The sequence below is a fragment of the Eurytemora carolleeae genome, unplaced genomic scaffold (assembly GCF_000591075.1).
Source record: "Eurytemora carolleeae unplaced genomic scaffold, Eaff_2.0 scaffold147, whole genome shotgun sequence".
Taxonomy (NCBI): Eukaryota; Metazoa; Arthropoda; class Copepoda; order Calanoida; family Temoridae; genus Eurytemora; species Eurytemora carolleeae.
The window spans coordinates 204,310-226,661 of NW_019396103.1; the positions used below are offsets into that span (position 1 = coordinate 204,310).

General features: G+C 32.6%; 1 protein-coding gene across 1 annotated transcript in view; it reads right to left on the bottom strand.

The window, feature by feature from the left end:
* Positions 1-1,754: 1,754 nt before the first annotated feature.
* Positions 1,755-22,352, bottom strand: part of LOC111695007 (titin) — a 20,961-nt gene continuing 363 nt past the window's right edge. Inside the window, exons 2-21 of the mRNA XM_023464136.1 lie at positions 22,187-22,247; positions 21,588-21,675; positions 20,837-20,937; positions 19,774-19,817; positions 18,049-19,587; positions 16,646-17,896; positions 13,023-13,100; positions 12,491-12,537; positions 10,665-11,063; positions 10,146-10,215; positions 8,258-8,311; positions 8,147-8,184; positions 7,674-7,701; positions 7,091-7,162; positions 5,935-6,061; positions 5,815-5,875; positions 5,006-5,077; positions 3,684-3,813; positions 3,106-3,162; positions 1,755-1,990 (exon numbers count right to left, since the gene is read on the bottom strand). Coding sequence (XP_023319904.1) covers positions 1,940-1,990; positions 3,106-3,162; positions 3,684-3,813; positions 5,006-5,077; positions 5,815-5,875; positions 5,935-6,061; positions 7,091-7,162; positions 7,674-7,701; positions 8,147-8,184; positions 8,258-8,311; positions 10,146-10,215; positions 10,665-11,063; positions 12,491-12,537; positions 13,023-13,100; positions 16,646-17,896; positions 18,049-19,587; positions 19,774-19,817; positions 20,837-20,937; positions 21,588-21,675; positions 22,187-22,247 — 4,368 coding nt within the window. The 3' untranslated portion in view covers positions 1,755-1,939. The remainder of the gene's footprint in view (positions 1,991-3,105; positions 3,163-3,683; positions 3,814-5,005; positions 5,078-5,814; positions 5,876-5,934; positions 6,062-7,090; positions 7,163-7,673; positions 7,702-8,146; positions 8,185-8,257; positions 8,312-10,145; positions 10,216-10,664; positions 11,064-12,490; positions 12,538-13,022; positions 13,101-16,645; positions 17,897-18,048; positions 19,588-19,773; positions 19,818-20,836; positions 20,938-21,587; positions 21,676-22,186; positions 22,248-22,352) is intronic.

Here is a 22,352-nt window from a genome sequence, read left to right on the forward strand (position 1 = left end):
CCATTTCACACATTCTGGAGTTTTCCATTTCACACATTCTAGAGTTTTCCATTTCACACATTCTAGAGTTTTCCATTTCACACATTCTAGAGTTTTCCCTTTCACACATTCTGGAGATTCTGGAGTTTTTCATTTCACACATTCTGGAGTTAATTAAGTTTGTTAATATATAAATCTTTACAATTTTAAGAGGTTAAATCCCCTGATCACAAATTTGTTTTGTCACCCATGTTCAACATACAAATATTATTCATTTGATATATTTGAATGAGGTATATATGTACACTTGCATAACATAAAGTTTAGATTTATATATTTAATTGATATTTCTAACAGATTTTAATATTTGTAATTTTACAGATTTTGATATCCAATTAATCCCTCTCGTGGTCGATTATTTTCGGCCTTGTTAATTAGAACATTAAAAACACTGTACACCATATTTAACGAAAAGCCTTTTTCTTCCTGATTCGATCTGCGGTAGTGACCAGACAACAGTGGAAAGATCTGCGGTAGTGACCAGACAACAGTGAAAAGATCTGCGCTAGTAACCAGACAACAGTGGAAAGATCTGCGGTAGTAACCAGACAACAGTGGAAAGATCTGCTGTAGTAACCAAACAACAGTGGAAAGATCTGCTGTAGTAACCAGACAACAGTGGAAAGATCTTCTGTAGTAACCAGACAACAGTGGAAAGATCTGCGGTAGTAATCAGACAACAGTGGAAAAATCTGCGGTATAGTAACCAGACATCAGTGGAAAGATCTGCGGTAGTAACCAGAAAACAGTGGAAAGATCTGCGGTAGTAACCAGACAATAGTGGAAAGATCTGGGTAGTAACCAGACAACAGTGAAAAGATCTGCGGTAGTAACCAGACAACAGTGGAAAGATCTGCGGTAGTAACCAGACAACAGTGGAAAGATTTGAAAAATTGTAAATGATTTATTTCTTAACCGTAAAAATCAACTGTAAAAATTTAAAAATCATCAGCGAAATTTTACAATTAGATAAAAGAACAAAGACGACAATCATTCCCTTTTTTCATTGCTCGTAAACACTTTAAACCAGGGGGGTCCCAACGAGAAATGTGCCCCCCCCGCATGTAAGATCAAATTCAAGCTTAAAGGGACCGTAAAGGAAAAATGAAAGGGGGTATAGGCTGATACCGGAGCATTCTAGAAGTTGATTGAGACCTTTAAGAGTTCTTTCTGATGTTCTTGTCTCGAGAAATTGATATAAAACTGTGACAAAATTATACCGATCTCATGGTGAGATTTGGTATAGGATTCTAAGTTTTAAACAGATCATACTTCATATTTGTCACGTGATAAAATTGGAGAAATGTGACAATGATAATGCACTGCCTTGGTTGTAGTTATGATAATGTGATACAGACGTATTAATTATATTATAATAATATCAATTTAAAAATGAAAAAAAATATTATATTCAAATTATAACAGGAGCAATCTGAGTTTTTCTGGCTCCTCTGGATATCTTAGTTTTCAGATTGGTTGCGCTTTGTCATGGATATGATCTGTTTAAAACCATATAGGTGTCAATCAACTCCTGAACTTCTGAGGTCTCAGCCTATACCCCTTTCGTTTATACTTAACAGTCCCTTTAAATTAGTGCTTTTCAATGTAGAAGAGGGCTTTACTCCCCCCCCCATGCCTGGTACTTCCCTCTTTTTCATAAAAAACGTTAAAATACTTTCCAGTAGTACGGTCCTGCTTTAAACAATATACAAATAAATGGTAAAAATAATATGTATTTACACATAGATTGACTAGAAGAAGTATAATAAAATTGTGGCTTGACATTATTTTTCATTAATTGGTCAAAAAATATCAGATATAAATATCAGATCGTCTTCAAGATCCACGCCGTTCTTGTAGAAGAGGGTTAAAATAATATCCAAGAACTTTTTATTCACAATTAATATTCTCGTAATCTAGATATTTTATCTCCAAGTATATCAACAGCACCCTGAACAAGGTTTAAGTATTAGGATTAAAATTAAGGTTTAAGATTAATTTTTTAGTTTAAAAGTTCAAGATCATCAGCATTAATCTTTAAAATTCAGGTCAAATATTAAGGTTCAAGATTTATCTATTAGGTTTATGTTTGAGATTCAAAATCAAGTTTTAGGAGTAATCTTTAAGGTTTAAGATTAAGGCTTAAGTGTGAAGTTATAAGATTAGGTTCAAGATGTTAGGGACAAGATAAAAATTTTAGGTTAATTTATTAGATGCAGGATTAACTTAAAGATTCAGATTATAGGTTGAAGGTTCAAGATTAGAGGTACAGATTAATCTTTAGAATTAAGTTAAAGGAAATAATGTTGGTTTACGGCTAGGTTCAAGGGTTAGGTTCAAGGTTTAGGTTCAATGTTTAGGTTCAACGTTTAGTTTCAAAATGTAGGTTCAAGGTTTAGGTTTAAAGTTTAGGTTTAGGTTCAAGGTTTAGGTTCAAGGTTTAGGTTCAAGGTTTAGGTTTAAAGTTTAGGGTTAGGTTCAAGATTTAGGTTTAAGGTTTAGGTTCAAGAATTAGGTTCAAGGTTTAGTTTCAAAATTTAGGTTCAAGGTTTAGGTTTCAGGTTTAGGTTTAGGTTCAAGGTTTAGGTTCAAGGTTTAGGTTCAAGGTTTAGTTTCAAAATTTAGGTTCAAGGTTTAGGTTCAAGGTTTAGGTTTAAAGTTTAGGTTTAGGTTCAAGGTTTAGGTTCAAGGAATATGTTAAAGGTTTAGGTTCAAGGTTTTAGGTTCGAGATCAGGTTTAAGGTTTTTAAGGTTCAAGGTTTAATTTAAGGTCTAGGCTAAAGATTATACTGAATGTTTGAATTCAGGATTAGGTTCAAAGTTTAGGTTAAATTTAAATCTAATATTAAGTCAAAATTCTGAAGTAAATTATTATTCTCCTCATTCTCAAATTGTCAAAGCCTTATATCTTTGCACCTGATGTTGTACATACACCCTTTAAGGTTTAAACCATCGGGTTGCAAAGGTATAGGAATTCGAACACTAGAATTCTATTGAGTAATTATTTCCTTTTTGACGCCCATTTTTTGTTTAGTTTAGTTTAATTAAAGGGTTTAGGCTGGTTACCTGATAAACAAAACAAGGAACAGCAATCATGTTAAAAATGGTAACAACCTTGGCATCCTGAACAAAGGAACATACAGGGATTTCTTTATTACATCCTATGTATTTAATGGGTGTTGAAAGAAGGCTTAATATTATCATAATGAAGTTACAGTCTCTAGGATTTTAGGATTTCATTCATGGTTAAAAAGTTGTCGGATTTGGTCAATCCTGCTCTGAATGACGGCTCTTTATCTTTGGTACTGGAGCAGATTTCAATGTTTCTGTAGATCTATTGATAAAATTGGTAGACTAACATATATATATCTACCAGAAGTAGATTATAAGGTTTCTGTAGATCTATTGATAAAACTGGTAAACTAACATATATATATCTACCTGGAGTAGATTATAAGGTTTCTGTAGATCTATTGATAAAACTGGTAGACTAACATATGTATATCTACCAGGAGTAGATTATAAGGTTTCTGTAGATCTACTGATTAAACTGGTAGACTAATATATTTAAATCTACCTGGAGTAGATTGTAATGTTTCTGTAGATCTACTGATAAACTGGTAGACTAATATATTTAAATCTACCTGAAGTAGATTACAATGTTTCTGTAGATCTACAGCTAAAACTGGTAGACTAGAAGGACCCTTGCATAGCTTTGATGTAGATGAATCTATTCTTCTAAATGTATTCTGGATATCTTCATAATCTGATATCCTGAAAACCATATTTTCATTTATATAAAATTTGTCTTCAGAAGTGTTGCACAGAGTGAGAACCAGAATTTTCGTAATCGTATCTTGTTTTAATTATGAAATACTATGCAAATGTAATCTTATACCATATCGACTATTTCGACTAAAGTTCCCTGAACGCAAGGTAATAATGCATTATAACCTTGCCTGAACGAGTGGGGGAAGGCAGGTGGCCATAAGCCACAACATTTTTCCTTTCCATGCCGCTTATTATCTTTTTTGTCTTCCAGCAGCCATGAGCCACAACCACGGTCTTCCATGCCACAGCATTTGAGTCTTCCGGTAGTTATTACGTTTTTATATGATAAATTCAGGGTACTGAAATTGCAATTTTTAAAAATCCTGCCTCATTACGCAAACGATCATACCTTTAAGAAATTTTAGAAGTTTACTAAAGTTCAGTTTATAATCTGCTTTACATTATACAAAGAAAATTTTACATCATTAACGTAGTGTAGGCACCGAGACAAATTGTTTGGGGTAGGCTAAAAAATAAGAAAAAAATGAGAAAAATCACAATATTAACTGTAGAGCATTACAAATTTCCTCAAAAAAAAAATCTATTTTGCAATTTTCTTGTCGAATAGTGCAAATTTTCGATTAGTGAACTTTAAATGTATGTTATAGTCCATCATTTCTACTGTTCATAATGTTTTCAAAAATAAGCCATTTTGGAGAAAAGATGAAATTTAACTTTTTGGAAAATAAGTTTAGCAGTTAATGTTGAAATGAATCGTCATTATTTTAATTTAAAATAAAAATATTAAGTTCTTTATATATAACTTTTGCATGACGTCGCCTGATTAATGAAAATCACAATTTCAATGCACTAAATTTATTATTTAAAAACGTAATTTCTGTCAGAAGACTCAAATGCTGTGGCATGGAAGACCGTACTGATGTGGCTCATGGCTGCCGGAAGACAAAAAAGCTAATATGTGGCATGGAAGGGGAAAATGTTATGGCTTATTGCCGCCTGCCTTCCCCCGCTCTCTGAACGATCAGTTACAGCAGATGAAAATTAATAAACCTTTATCGACATTTCTTAAGTACAGGGTGTCCCAATAAACATGAGAACTGATTTGTTTTATTTAGCATAGTTATGCTTACAGGATCACTCTGTATTATGATTTTTCCTAGTGTAGTGCAGTTACCTATAATTGTTTTCTTGTAAATGCTGTAGTTGAATTATAAGCTCAGAGATTTTTCCCTTCATATCTCCAATCCTAAATATTTTTAAAAATATTTAATCTAAAATAAAAAAAATGTTATGCCGATGATGAACCTTTGGGGGTTCCAAGAATGGTTCCGTTTAGTTTTACAACTACAGAACTACAGGTTGTCCTAATAAACATGGGAATTGACTGACGCTTTCAATATGGTCTTTGTTCAATGCGGAATTAGTTTGTAAACATTATTTTGTAGTATCACAGTTAGGATGTTTAACACCGAAAACTTCTAGTCCAGGGGTTTCCAAAATGTGGTCTACCATTTTTTCGCCTTCAAAATTGACGGAGATATTAGGAAATTTGTCCAGATTCCAATATATTAAAAATCAACAAAACTATTTAAATGTTAAATATCTCAGATAATTTTAAAGATACAAAGAAGGTAGACCGCATTTTGGAAAGCTCATTAGATTTTCAATTTTTTTTGTGGACTCAATTCCTATACATATGGGAGCTTACAATAAAGTATACCTATATGGGAGCTAAGCTTGTAATAAAGTATACCTATATGGGAGCTAAGCTTATAATAAAGTATACCTATATGGGAGCAAGCTTGTAATAAAGTATGCCTATATGAAAGTTGAGCTTATGATAAAGTATATCTATAAGGGAGCTGAGGTTGTAATAAAGTATACCTATATGGGAGCTAAGCTTATACTAAAGTATACTTATATTGGAGCTGAGCTTATAATAAAGTATACTTATATGGGAGCTGAGCATATATTAAAGTATACCTATATGGCAGCTGAGCTACATTATCCACAAATAAAAGTTTACGAGGGAGACCTAGACATCCTAGAAAAATAAAAAATAAATTAATAATAATTAAAAAATATATTTTTCAAGTTTCTCACCCTGGGTTACAAGTTTCTGAATTTCAGCAATATTATTGGCTTGTGCGAGGGTAGAGGGTATCAGGAAGGAAAATAGAAGCTGTTCAGTTCCTTCTAGAATCTCATGTACTCTTCCCTCAACTTCCTCCTGTACATAATATAATTTGTGATAACTTATTTCTACTTCTTTTACATTGTGCATTGTACAAGGTACAAGGTACATGAGTCAGTAATCTATTCCGTATGAGTATGTACACTGTAAAGTGTATTATAATTGACAATGTTCTCTTGCTTACTACTTCTATATATAAATTTGGCTTGTCTGTCTGTTTGTCTGGGTGGGTGTTTGTTTGTTTGTTTGTTTGTTTGTATCCAATAAACGTCAAAACGTTTAAACCTATCAGGTCCAAATTTAGTGTGGGACTTCACATGACCCTAGGATGATTGAATTTTCAAAAATTCGCCTCTAACAAAATTTGATTTTTAAAAATTTTGAAAATCCAAGAATTTCTTTTTAAAATTCGCAAATTTTTTATTTCTGTTTAACAATGTATACAAAAAGAAATGTTCACAATTGAAATAGAACATAGGCACGAAGCGCCTATGTTCGAAATGCACTATTGCTAAGTTGGTTGTAATCCCTCCTTTATATATGTACAGAAGTCAGTGTTATACATATTTTCTAGCTTAAAAACATATTTTCTAGCCTAAAAAATATTTTCTAGCTTAAAAACATATTTTCTAGCTTAAAAGCATATTTTCTAGCTTAAAAGCATATTTTCTAGCTTAAAAGCATATTTTCTAGCTTAAAAGCATATTTTCTAGCTTAAAAACAGCTTAAAAGCATATTTTCTAGCTTAAAAGCATATTTTCTAGCTTAAAAACAGCTTAAAAGCATATTTTCTAGCTTAAAAACATATTTTCTACCTTAAAAACATATTTTCTAGCTTAAAAACATATTTTCTAGCTTAAAAACATATTTTCTAGCTTAAAAACATATTTTCTAGTTTAAAAGCATATTTTCTAGCTTGAAAACATATTTTCTAGCTTAAAAACATATTTTTTTGCTTAAAAATATATTTTCTAGCTTAAAAGTTTATTTTCTAGCTTAAAAACATACTTTCTAGCTTAAAAACATATTTTCTAGCTTAAAAACATATTTTCTATTTTTTATTACCTTTGGTGTACTGTAAAGTACTTCGGGTCCTTTTGTTATTGTTTTCTCCGAATTTACAATATAATCAATATCCTGAAATATTCATCATATTTTTGCAGAAAACATTTCTTTATTCAATTCAATTAACTACAGTTTAAATAAAACCATTTATTGTTGAATATTATTTACAAGCATCATATCGAGTTACAGCTGCACTGCAGTAAAATAATAACAAAACTGCAAGATTGAAAAAATAGTTTGAATATCTACCTTCTTTAAATATTTTGTGAAAGATATCAATATGATCGATTAATTTCCATATTTTATACAGTAAGGACCAGAATACTGTGGAATTGGAAGACGACATTAGAGTAATAATTAATCGGATTGGATATTGTTACATTAAAAAGCAAATAAAAAAATGAAAAAATTTAAAAATTAACTAAACTAAATAAGGGAATAAGGTCTTTGTACACCATGTACAATTACTGTAATCATGTTCATTGAACTAATCATAAAGTCATAAATTGAGTCTTCAAGTCGTCTTCCTCTTCCAGAGTTTTCTGGTTTTAACTGTACAATAATTATAAATAAAATATGTCACCTGTTCCCTTGGACTCAAGTATTCATGTCTAAACAAAGAATTGTTTAATAGAATACAGTGGTCCCCAGAATATAGTTTGACAAAAATATAACAGAATATAACAGAAGTACTAAAGATATTTAAAACATTTTAAAAGCATTAAATTTCTTGAATAAAACAAACTATTTTTTAAATATTTAAAATAAGAACATTAGACTTTTAGTAATTCTGAATATTTTTCGTCAATGAATTTTGAGAATTGTAAAATTTCTGTGGAATTAAATATTTCACAATTTAATTCTAAAAGTTTGGATTTGCAAAAATTCCCAAAAATCAGAAAATGATATTTTTATTTTTATTCTAATTATGAATTTATGTTATAATTATTCATTTAGATATGTTGTTTAGAATATGTCTGCGTAGCTTGAAAGGGGGCGTTAGAAAATTGCCCCCTTTAATTATAATTCTATAGTTGGGAAGAAACTTTAAAAGACCTGTAAAGAGTGTTGGTAGGAGTTGAGTAGGTAGCAATCTAAACATATTTAATATTTTTTCAAATTACATGATTAAATTCTTGTTTTTTCTTGGTACATGAACTTGAATACCTGTGGGTTCTCTGTACCATAGGATTCCCCTGTACCAGGCCTATGTACTCCAGCCTATCAAGTACACTTAATATTAAATATTAAATTTATATTTTAAGGAAGGTTACATGAACTTTGAAAGAGGGTATTTGGGAAGAATTTGATCATTACTATTCTCATCTTGAACTGCTTCAATTTAAACTTTAAAAGATGTAGATTACGAGATGCCATCTTTTCATAAGCTTGCACAAATCATCCTGATTTGTAAGAATACTTTTAAAGATATGATATTTCCTCTCTTTGACTAAGAAGAAAGATCGTGCAGTTTTTCGGCAGTTAGGCTGATCAGAAGGTCAGATTATTAGTCGTTAGGGCTGCTCAGACGGTTAGCTTATCCGTCGTTAGGCTGTTAAGACGGTTAGCTTATCAGTGGCTAGACTGATCAGACGGTCAGCTTATCAGTTGTTAGGCTGATCTAAAGGTCAAATTATCAGTTGCTAGCATGATCAGACGGTCACCTAATTAGTTGTTAGGCTGACCTGAAGGTCAAATTATCAGTTGCTAGGCTGATCAGACTGTTAGCTAATCAGTTGTTAGGCCGATCAGACGGTCAATAAATCAGTTGTAAGGCTGACCTAAAAGTCAAATTACTAGTTGTTAGGCTGTTCAGACGGTTAACTAATCATTTGTTAGGCTGCTCAGACGGTTAGCTAATCAATCATTAGGCTGATAAGACGATATCTAATCAGTTCTTAAGATGACCTGAAGGTCAAATTACCAGTTGTTAGGCTGATCAGACGGCCAGCTAATCAATCATTTGGCTGATCAGACGGTCATTCGGAGGTCGAATTATCAGCTGTTAGGCTGTTCAGACGATCAGCTAATCAGTTGTTAGGCTGACCTGAAGGTCAAGTTATTAGTTGTTAGGCTGATCACACGATCAGCTAATCAGTGTTAGGCTGACCTGAAGGTCAAATCATCAGTTGTTAGGCTGATCAGACGGTTAACTAATCAGTTGTTAGGTTGTTCAGACGGTTAGCTAATCAAACATTAGCTGATTATTTGCATTACATATGTCATAACATTCAAATCTAAAATGTATCAAGTTATTTTAATAATGAACTGTTTAAAAAGATGAAAGTTGTTTAATTTTAAGATGATAATATTATTTCAAGGATTAAATTAAATTTATTAATATTTAAACAGTTTATATATATTTTTCATATCAAAATTGCAAATATCAAATATCATTCATTGACGTTTTCTTGTATTTTTTTTTTATCAATAATTGATTTGATGAAGAAACGGAGATCTGTCCAGAATGGGGTTCAACATATTGTTAAATGGCACCGGATTCACAAATAGTAGCTCGGAGAGAGGGTAGGGGATTTTTGGATTTTTAATCATTTAAAAAGGATCAAATGAAAAACTTATTTGCCAAGCTGGATCTACAAAAATAATTTTTTGAAAGTTTTGCGTTTTTATGTTTTGTGAATTGTTAACCTAACCAAAGAACTCAATCGTTCTTTTGTTATTTTTAGTTTATTTTCAGTTTATTGTTAGTTTATTTTTAGTTTATTTTTAGTTTATTTTTCGTTTATTTTTCGTTAACTTTTCTTCCAAAGTCTACGTTTCACATATCTGAGAGAAAATCTATAGTGGAATTTGTTAAACTAATGTTTTGTAGTGCTTATTATATCTTATTTAAAGTTTTAAAATATGTATAAAAACTGATTAAATTAATGTCCACCCCTCACAAACAGACTGCATAGTTTTATAATTTTAAGTATTGGAAAATCTGTCTATCATCATTTTTTTAATTCCAATGTATAAACTGCCCTTTTCATTCTAAATGGAAGCTGCCGCCGTGAATCCCCAGAACCTAGCTCAAGGTATAAGGAAAACCTACCTCCTGGTACGGGTTGGATCGTGTTGTGATCTCAGGATAGGTCGGCTTTACATCATCAGAATATTTGGAACTAGAGATACGCAGGAAAATTATAATATTTACAAATATAGAAATTGAGTCTTTGCCACAAACTCAAAACTTCCAATCCCCACATCTTTCCAACCTGATAGTGTAGACCTTTCAAGCTTAAACAATTTGATCTAACAGAATTTATAGATTGGAATATATAAGATCTACGAGATTGGGTTTCAAAGATAAAGAAAAACAGAGTTTGTGGCAAAGGCTCAATTCCACTACAACAGTAAAGACTTATTTCGGTCAAAATTGGATGCAGCTTTAGCAGTTATTTCTTTTCTTTGTAACATCATTTATTATTACTAAGATTAAAGATTTTTGCAGGAAAACTAACTTTTCATGTGCGGAGGAATAAAACTTTTAAAACTCAAAGACTACTTTTAGAAAGCGGGATACCAAATCAAACAGAAAAATTAGTTTTAAAAATAATCATTTCAGGCGTTCCTTGGTGATTTGAATGCAGTGACTGGTGATTTGTGATCATTTTCTGGTGGTTTATACGCAGTTTCTGGTGATTTGTACGTAGATTCTGATGACTTATACGCTATTTCCGGTGATTTATATGCATTTTCTGGTGATTTATACGTATTTTCTGGTGACTTATACTCAGATTCTGGTGATTCGTATTCAGATTCTGGTGATTTATATGCAGAATCTGGTGATTTATATGCATTATCTGGCGGTTTGTGCTCATTTTCTGGTGGTTTATACGCAGATTCCGGTGATTTGTATGAAGACTTTGGTGTATTGTATATTGAGTCTGGTTGTTGAATAACCCTGTGTTCTCCTTGAGCTCCTATCCTCAGCTCTGTAGGAGGTTTATCTTTGTTCTTTATTATTATACTAGAGAAACATTGTACATATAATATACACATTACACATATATCAAATTATGTTTAATGTAGATAACTAAAGTATGAGTGTTTGCCACAAACTCTAACTTTCTTTCCCCTATATCTTAGCAACCAGCTGTCTTATGACCTTTGATTTTTTAAACTATGAATTCTGATATATCAAATAATCTTAAGGGTTGCAAAGATATAAGGAACAGAAAACTTGAGTTTGCGCTAAAAACTCAATTCCTTTAGATATTCTGATACATCAGAATAAAAGTTTTGAAAATTAAATTTTTTTCCGCGTTTTCTTTCAGATTTTGAGATTTAAAGTTAGAACAAACGAGAACTAAACTTTTTTGGCTTCAATAATTATTAAGATTTATTCGATGTAACTTTTCATAGATTTTGAGATAAACCTTTCAATAATTGAGTTCTGAGTTCATTTTCAGGAAGAATTCAGATGAGTACCTTATTATTATTTCACTGGAATAATGGAGATTGATAAACCCACATGATGACTTTTAAGAGAGTGCGAATCATATAAAAAAGTTTCAATCCTTTTTGCCACTTTCCGTCTTTGGGATTCCAACAAAACAATCGAATCTATTCAAATTTACAAAAAAAATATACAATGTTTTAATTCAGAATTCAAAGATCTGGCCTTCTGTGTGAAAGTATTAATTAAGGTATTCTGACCATAATTCAAACCACGAAACAATTCTTAAATCAAATCTTTAATAAATATAAAGCTTGCCCTTGGAAAACAAGAACATATGGGAGAGAGGAAAATATTAAGAAAATATAGAAATGGCAAAGTACGCTTTTCAAATGGAGTAACGAGGACAAATAGGAAAAGGAAATGTTCTTAGAATTAGAAAAATATTTATATTTATTAATATTTTATATTATTATTTATAATAAAAAGAGATTTAAAAATTGGGCAAAAAAGTTTACGTGGGATTTAATTGAAAATTTAAGTTAAGAAGAAAAAAATATGGAAAAAAATAAGAAGAAAAAAGAAGTAACAAGTTCGATCAGAAAGATTCTGGAACAAAAACCCGGGGAAAAATTGATGAATAAATTATATATTGTTTGGCTCAAGTTCCAAAAAAGTCACTGGAAATACAGTCTTGTGTTTAAAATTTCCAGAATTTGATTTCTTGAAAACATTCACAACATTATTAACATATTTTCTAACAGAACCTTTTTACGTTTTATTTCCAATGAAGTTTTAAAATGAAATTGTTCTGCAATAAAGATTAGGACTTTTCCCAACGACCTTTTATTCTGAAGATTTGTTTCCCACAGGACTTTAATGTTTAGGAATTTACTCCAGAGAACTTTCTTGGCACTTACCCTTTTTTATGTGTATTTATTTATGTGTACAGTGTACAGTGTACGTGTGTATATGTGTATCTTGTATGTACACAATTCCTAAATCTATGTTGAGGAAAGGTAGGGTTATTATCTGCTGTATAAACCTGAATATCAGAAACAATTATAAAACTAATTTAAATAAAATAAAATAAGTAAAAATATTATTTTCAGATGTTTTATGAAAAGAATTAAGCTTCCCACAGAAAAAAAAATACAATAAAACACTTGATTTATTCGTACGCAAATTTGTCGCGGAAAATGAAGCATTTGATGAGCTCAATAAAAATATTATATTCGATTGGTATTACTTTTATTTTAATCGTATGTAACTGTAAAGTACTGACACCATGTTCCCGATCGTACACTGTACGGCGTACAGGTAGTTAAATCAATGTTAATGTTAATGTTAAATTAATTGCATATTTGGAAAGGTTTAAATTTCTTTAACAATGGGATACAACATATGAGACAGAAAATAAATAAGTGTAAGTAAAGCCATAATTTTTTATCTATATTCGCAAACATTCGTTTATTTTGAATAAGGCTAGAAATGAGGATTCCCTGACAAAAACATTCTATAATTCTGTTCCTTTGTTGTTGGATGTTTATATCCTTCGGGAGATTTAAACTCCTGCTCCTCTTCCTTCTCAGGAGCACTGTACAAACTCTAAATTGCATTTATTTAATTCTGCATATAAGATACAGTGATAACATGAAAACTCTGAAAAATAGGAAAACGGTTTTTTTACTCAAGTTGTGATTCAAGATATGACTTTATATAGTGGGACACAGCAATTTTACAACCACATTTTACTTAATAAGTGATCTGATCTAGTAAAAATACACTTAAGTATTGCTATAAGTTCGTCTTCCTATTTCAGAGTTTTCTGGTTCTCACTGTATGTACATGAACTTATTGTTTTAAAATGTACACTGTACAAACTACATAGTACAGAGCATACGTAAGTGTCTTTTTAATTATACACATATATGTTTGTCTCAATGACAGCTGCACACTACACTGCAAGCTTTACACTGTACAGTTTGTTACACTTTTCTCTTTGAATAATGTACATATCAAATCAGTTACGTGTACATTGTACAATTTTGATTAAATGTATGTATATTGATATAGCACTAGCTTGGTACCAAGCTTTGCCTGACAACCAAGTTTTCTTTACACAAGGTCAACCTATTCAAATAAGAACTTTCAAACCAAGCTAAAAACATTCCCGTGGTACTACGAGTTCCCTGGTCAAAATTTGGAGCAAATCAGTTTTGACCGGACATACAAACAAACAAAGAGAGATTACTACTCTAAATATATATAGATACAGTGTACACTACATTAGTGCACACGTGAAAACTGTTAGTGTACAATGTACAACTGGCAAGCATACAGTGTACACTACAACAGTGCGCACTGCGCATGTTTGAACTGTAAGTGTACACTGTACAGTTGGCAAGGATAAAGTGTACACTACAACAGTACACATGCGTAAACTGTAAGTGTAGCTGTACAGGTGGCAAGGATACAGTGTACACTACAACAGTGCACATGTGTAAACTGTAAGTGTACACTGTACAGTTGGCAAGGATACAGTGTACACTACAACAGTTCACGCGTGTGAACTGTCATGCATGTGTGAACTGGGAGTGTACACTGTACAGCATGGAAGGATTTCTATCTAGTATCTATGCCTTGAAAAAGTTGCTGAAAATAATCCTGTGGTTCTAGTGTTAAATATGTTTATTGTGTGTATATAGATTAAGAATGATTTATAGATTATTACTAAAAAGAGTTGAAAATTTCAGTTTAGATTTACAAGTCTCAATTTGCAATAGCAGAATATCCATGACTTGAAAGAAGAGTCAATGGTTAACATTGACGGGACTGTGTAGAGTGTAGAGTGTAGAGTGTAGAGTGTAGAGTGCAGAGTGTAGAGTGTAGAGTGTAGAGTGTAGAGTGTAGAGTGTACAGTGTAGAGTGTAGAGTGTAGAGTGTAGAAAGTAGTGTGTACAGTGTACAGTGTACACTGTAGAGTGTAGAGTGTACAGTTTAGAGTGTAGAGTGTACAGAGTACAGTGTATAGTTTACAGTGTACAGTGTACAGTGTACAGTGAACAGTTTACAGTGTACAGTGTATAGTGTACAGTGTACAGTGTACAGTGTACAGTGTACAGTGTACAGTGTACAGTGTATAGTGTACAGTGTAATCAGTGTACAGTGTACAGTGTACAGTGTATACAGTGTACAGTGTACATTGTACAGTGTACAGTGTACAGTTTACAGTGTACAGTGTACAGTGTACAGTGTATACAGTGTAGACGTAATTTCAAGTTACCCGGCATAAAAAATGGTATAACCGTTTTAACCTCTCTCTGATTAACAACATTTTTTTCCATCTAAAAAAGTGTTGGAATTATTTCCTTCATTGTCTTTAAAGCATAAATGCGCAAGTTACTTTTATTTAGACACCTTAATTGAAAATAGTAAACTTTCAGCTGAACAAATTTAAGTATCTTACTGATACTTGATCAAACAAGATACTGTTGTGAATTAAATATGCCACTCTACAATCGGAGGGCTACTTGAAATTGCAAGAAAAGAACTCATTTTACATTTGTAAAAATACGATTGCTGAAATCTATAAACCTGAGATATTGCTACAAGGAAATATGGTTTTTGTGGTTTTTACTAAGTTGGTTCTCATTAGTACTTTACATATTGCATAATCATTGGCAAATATTTGGTTTTTACTAGTTTCACCTTTTTATAAGAAAATATTAAAACTGACAAGTAAATTCACACAACAAAAATAGATTTTTTATATTGTTAAATAATGAATGATTTGATTGTATAAAAAGAAAAGGAATACATCAAGTGTGTTCATTGGTCTAGTTTAGATTTCCCATTTTTAGCCTGAAGTTCACAAAAAATGTTGTGGTTTAATGAGATTGAACTTAAAATAAGTGTAAATTCTCAGAAAGGGAATCATAAAAAATGTCCAATTTAATTTATTTTTTGATAAAACAGAATAATGCGGGTTCAATTTAATTTTTGCTAATTAATTTTATTTAAACGTTAGTCTGAACGATCTAATTCTCTTTACTATCATACCTTTCACGATGCAATACACTCATGTTGAGCTAATCATATTATTTGTCAATGAATAGATCGCTATTGAATATTGATTCTCTATTTTCTTTCTGTAGTCAAAGACTTAAATGCCAATGCTATGCGCAATGCGTATTCGCTGTATCGGTTGTTAGAGCATTTTAGGGATTCTAGATACATGGATTGTATCTACATTGTACAACTGATAGATTAAAAGTAAACAGATTTTGAACGGAATTTACATAGCTTGCACAAAACTTAAGTTTAAACATCTAAATTCTAAATTGTTGAAACCAGGCAACAATTTAGAATATATTTTCGGAAAAGTACACATTTGTTTACGACATCACAGACTAATATAATGTGGTTCAAGAGATATATAGACCAGGAACCGCCATATCTGATGCGTCAAATCTGTGTACTGCAGTGGGAGGAGATCAAAACAAAGAATTCAGAGGCAACGCATCATTTTTAAGGGAAAAGGGCCCAAGGGGTGGAATAGAAATATATTGCTATTGTATTTTCCATATTGACCAGAAAGCCAAAAATCATATGTATTCACTCTAACTTGATATATTAACTTGTTTTTTGTTGGACTGTAATATCACATCAGAGCTTTAATCCTTTCCCTTCAACTTCTGTGGGGGCACTGGGTTTGTTTACATTCCTCCCACAGTGTACAGTATATAATATGCATATATCTGAGTTGGGCGTTCCTGTATATAGTTCCTTGATGTGGGTATTGGTTAAAGAAAATGAAACTATTTCCCAGAACGCATGCTCAGATGAAGGTAAGACGATAAAAGCCTACAACCATTGCAAATATCTATCAACCGTTAAACGGGGTCACTATTTATTTTAATAGGGTTAATGGACTAGTCATAACCTATCCTGCAGTTAATAACAGGTGAACCTATGGGATACATCCCAGAATAAACTTCTAGTTAAAATAAAACCAAATTAATGTTACGATAGTATCTAATTACCAACTTAATTCTTAAAAATAGTAGTGCTTTTAATTAAATTAAATATAAAAGTTTCATAATTATTTAAATGTGTATTAAAAATTGGAGATAATCAAAAACTTTCTTTACCTTGGGGAAAGTTGGATTTTCATTCGGATCATAATTTTCCGGAGGAGAGTAATCATATCCTGTTGGAGGAAGGTTTAGAGGTTTAGGTTTAAACTTCTTTTTTGAAGGATTGTTTTCTTTCGGGAAGGTTGGGTTTTCGTTAGCGTTGTATCCTTTCGGAGGATTGTATTCATATCCTGATACTTCTTCTTCCTTTTTCGGGAAAGTAGGATTCTCATCTGCGGTGTAACCCTTCGGAGGATTATATTCATATCCTGATTCTTTTTCTTCCTTTTTTGGGAAAGTGGGATTGTCATCTGCGGTGTATCCTTTTGGAGGATTATATTTATATCCTGTATCCTCTTCTGCTTTAGGAAAAGTAGGATTGCCATCCGCGGTGTATCCTTTCGGAGGATTGTACTTGTATCCTGTATCCTCTTCCGCTTGAGGAAAAGTGGGATTGTCATCAGCTTTGTAACCTTTCGGAGGATTGTATTTATATCCTGTTTCTTTTTCCTTTTCAGGAAAAGTGGGATTGTCATCAGCTTTGTAACCTTTCGGAGGATTATATTTATATCCTGTTTCTTTTTCCTTTTCAGGGAAAGTAGGATTATTATCAGCACTGTATCCTTTTGGAGGATTATATTTATATCCTGTTTCTTCCTTCTTTATCGGAAAAGTAGGATTGCTATCAGCATTGTATCCATTTGGAGGATTGTACTTGTATCCTGTATCCTCTGTTGTATCCTCTTTATTAGGAAATGTTGGATTATCTGCTGGTAAATATCCTTGAGGTGTCCTGTAATCATATCCTTCTGGTAAATGATTCTGTTTATTTGCAACTTCGTTCTTGTTTGGAAATGTTGGATTTAAGTTTGGTGAATATCCCTCGGGTGCCTCGTACTTGTAGTGTTCATTGTTTTCTTTATAATTATCGTGTTTTGATTCCTGGTGTGGGAAAGTTGGATTATGATCAGGGTTGAATCCATCTGGAGGTTTGTAATTGTAACCATTATGTTCCTTTTGTAGATGTGGTTTATGTGGGAAAGTTGGATTATCATCTGAATCATATCCATCCGGAGGTTTGTAATCATATCCAGTAGGTAGACTCTCTCTGTCCTCATACCCCCCTGGAGTTGGGTTATCATGAGGACCATATCCTTCAGGATTATCATGTTCTATTTGTTTATCAGTTTTTTGTTTAGCTGAGTGGTGGTGCAAGGATTGAAAGAAAGATAACTCCGTCTGCTCCTTGGAACCTGAATACTCATCCTGTACAAGAATTGAATCTCAAGTTCAAGATTTTCATTTAATAAACATCATAACCTGCCATGTGGTATTAGTTGCAAGTAATTGCACGAAATGTATGTTTTTAACACAAATTAAATGACATGATTAATTCAATATGAGATAGAAATTCTTTCCTTTGGGTGCTTTTGTATATGGAGTGATTCATATAGATTCTTAGGTTCACTTGAGGGCTCATAAATATCCTTAGGCTTACTTACTGGTCCATAGGGCTCAATTGGAGGCTCATGATCTTGATTAGGAGGTGGCTCATATAATTTATTTGGCTCACTAGGTGGTTCATAGAGCTTTTTAGGTGGCTCATATCCTTGATTACGAGGTGGCTCATATAAATTCTTTGGCTCACTTGGTGGTTCATAGAGCTTTTCAGGTGGCTTATATCCATGATTAGAAGGTGGCTCATATAGATTCTTTGGCTCACTTGGTGGTTCATAGAGCTTTTTAGGTGGCTCATATCCTTGATTAGGTGGTGGCTCATATAAATTCTTTGGCTTACTTGGTGGTTCATAGAGCTCTTCAGGTGGCTTATATCCTTGATTAGAAGGTGGCTCATATAGATTCTTTGGCTCACTTGGTGGTTCATAGAGCTTTTCAGGTGGCTTATATCCTTCATTAGAAGGTGGCTCATATAGATTCTTTGGCTCACTTGGTTGTTCATAGAGCTTTTTAGGTGGTTCATATCCTTGATTAAGAGGTGGCCCATATAGATTCTTTGGCTCACTTGGTTGTTCATAGAGCTTTTTAGGTGGCTCATATCCTTGATTAAGAGGTGGCCCATATAAATTCTTTCGGTCACTTGGTAGTTCATAGAGCTTTTTAGGTGGATCATATGAATTCTTTAGCTCACTTGGTGGTTCATAGAGATCTTTCGGTGGCTCATATCCTTGGTTAGGAGGTGGCTCAGACATTTTTTTTTGCTTACTTGGTGGCTCATAGAGCTTTTTAGGTGGCTCATAAAGATGCTTTTGCTCACTTGGTGGCTCATAGAGCTTTTTAGGTGCCTCATATAAATTCTTTGGCTCAATTGGTGGTTCATAACGCTTTTTAGGAGGCTCATAACCTTGATTAGGAGGTGGCTCATATAAACTCTTTGGCTCACTTGGTGGTTCATAAAGCTTTTTAGGAGGCTCATAACCTTGATTAGGAGGTGGCTCATATAAACTCTTTGGCTCACTTGGTGGTTCATAAAGCTCTTTAGGTGGCTCATATCCTAAATAATGGGGAGGCTCATAAAAATTTGTTGGCTCACTTGGTGTTTCTTGGACCTTTTTAGGTGGCTCATATTCTTGCTTAGGATGTGGCTCATATATATTCTTTGGCCCACTTGGTGGTTCATAAAGCTTTTTAGTGGGCTCATCTAGATTTTTTGGCTCACTTGGAGGCTCATAGAGCTTTTTAGGTGGCTCATATCCTTGATTAGGAGGTGGCTCATACAAATTCTTTGGGTCACTTGGTGGTTCATAGAGCTTTTTAGGTTGCTCATATCCTGGATTTGGGTGATTTTCATATAAGTTCTTTGGCTCACTTGGTGGTTCATATAGCTTTTTAGGTGGCTCAAATCCTTGATTGGAGGGAGGCTCGTACACATTTTTTAGCTCACTTGGTGGTTTATAGCCTTGATTTGGCCTTGAAGTATATTCCTCACTGTTTTTATCCTGTTATACAACACATCATTTGGTAATCAATTAATGAAATCAGAAATTAAGTTTTTTTAACCTCTAACATCCGTCCAGTGTTAATTCACAGAACAGTTTTAGTATTATTTCGATTTTTAGCTAAAAAATGTATTAAGGAAAACTTGAAATATGTAAAAATGTAACAAGTTTAATTGATTTGTTTGCCTGGTTATAATTTGACTGCTTCTGGAACTCTGGGGAATCATATCCTTCACAAAAAATTGAATTATTTACATATTGTGTAAAAATATCTATCATTGAAGGAGTATATACTACATACATAGAGCGTCAGAGAACGACTGATTTCTCACGTCAATCTCAAATTTTCTGATCATTATATTTTTGCAACTTGATACTGCAGACATTTGACTAATATCTCCTAGACCAAGTTTAAAATATCAAAAGTTTACACCATGCTAGGTTGGAAAGAGAAGAGTAAGAAACTTGAAGTTTAAGGCGATTAGTAACTTTCTTAAATGACCCGGAGTTTTCATTGGATTCACATTAGCAAGCACCCAATTCTGAATCCTGAATTACCCCCCCCCCCCTCTAAAAACAATTATTTAAGGGAAATTATTTTATAGGGAAGGGGGAAGGTCCGGACTTTCTGCGTTATCCTTATCACATTCTTGAGCGATTTTCTCCTTCTTCTAATCAATGGATATTGGATACCCTGGGATAAAGGGTGTCCGAAAAAATAATTCGGCTGCAATTTTGAAATCCTAGGATGTGTTAAATTAATTGTATACCACTTTTATATTGCATATTTTATTTTCCCAAAAATTTGCCACAAAAATAAAAGACAAATTTTTTGAATTTTCACTTTATTTTCATGTTTATTTGGGACACCCTGTGATGCTCCACCCTTTCACAGCTGTCAGACAACATTAGTCAGATATTTAATCATAATAAAAGATTTTATTACAACCTGGTTTTAATAAACCCAGCTGAGCTGAATGAATTACAGACCAAGAAAACGATTGTGTTTACATTAATAATCTTATTTATGCTGTAACCACACGGTTGTTTAGTGAACAATATTTTCACACCCTGAGACTCAAACTTAAGAGATTAGAATACCGAGACCAGCTTTTCACAAACCCAGGTTTATAAACTTGATTTAATTTGTATTCAGATAAAAGGTAAAAGATATGCCACTTTTACCCGGTTCGGATCATAATTAAATATTTTAAGTTTCACGCTCTGCATGCCTTTATATGCATACGACCTGGATACTGGAGATTTGAATGCGGTTTGTGGTAGTCATTTGAAGAACCGTAGGACTGCCCAGACACTCCGGATATTGGTAGCTTGTGGTTCCTCTCAGAACTATATCAACAGGGACCAAATTTAATGAATTTGAACTTCCTACCACCACACCAGTTCAAATTTGAATTACCGATTCAATTCTTCCTTAATCTTTAACTTTGAATCTTTGGTTCAAATTTTAACTGGCAGATAAAACAATCTTGGTTTATCAAATAAATAACAAAAATCGGTACAATTTTAGCAATATCTTAGTCAATTTGAAGATACAAAAATGACCACATTTTGAAAATCTCAAGACCAGGCGTTTTCGAAATTAGTTTTAAACTGGAATACTGCAATAATTGTGTTCATGAAAAAATGCCACATGGATCGAAGACGATATAAAAATCGTATAATATTGCTATACTGCCCAGATACATGTACATCATAGCTTTACATAATAATACTTTTTCGAAACAATATAAGTGTAAACCCATAAAAGTGAAAATGTGAAAGTGTGAAAGTGTGAAAGTGTGAAAGTGTGAAAATGTGAAAGTGTGAAGGTGTGAAAGAAAACGACAATTATTTTACTGTTTTCTACTTTTCACTTTGCTGCAACTGTCTCTCTTGTGCATAATGTTTTATTTAGGTCACATTGTTAAATAAAGTGAATTGAGAGAACTTATAGAAGAAAGAAAAGAAAAAGATTTCCAATAAAAACGGAAACTAACCTTGAAAGAAAAGATTGAGGAGTAGAGAAGAAATTGCCTAATTCCGATTCTTGAATATGGATTTTTGCATCAAGCTTTATTGGGATTTCTAAAATAATTTGTTTGCACAATTTAAAAAAGAATATTAAGAGAATTTGTTACGACGATTTTTTTTCTATTGTCCACTTTTTCTCTTTAAGATGGTTTTCTTTATTTTTTATTATGACAATAATGGTATCTGAGCCTTCCTATTCATCTCATCACATTGTAACGTCACTTCAAAATATATTATCTACATGTTTATATAAAAAGACAATAGCAAAAAGATGGTAGCAGCACCAGTTTTTATTAATTGGAATGCCAACAAAATTGAAGTAATCTTCTATAATTAAAAGTAGCGTCCTGATTGAGTGAAAGTAGCAGCCTATAAATAGTAATGTTATATTCTCGGCATTTTTCAAGTGATATGAGAAAATGGAAGGAGTTGTTTCTTTAAACCAGTCCGTAATCTCAGGCTGGTAATTCTTAGATGACAAGATTGAAACAATCATATTAATCCAGTTTAAAGGACTACTTAAAAAGAAACCGGGTATCCGACTAGATTTGAATATTTTTATTACCTAAAGTATTATCTTCTCTTAAATAACCGGGTATCCGACTAGATTTGAATATTTTTATTACCTAAAGTATTATCTTCTCTTATATAACCGGGTATCCGACTAGATTTGAATATTCTTATTACCTAAAGTATTATCTTCTCTTATATAACCGGGTATCCGACTAGAT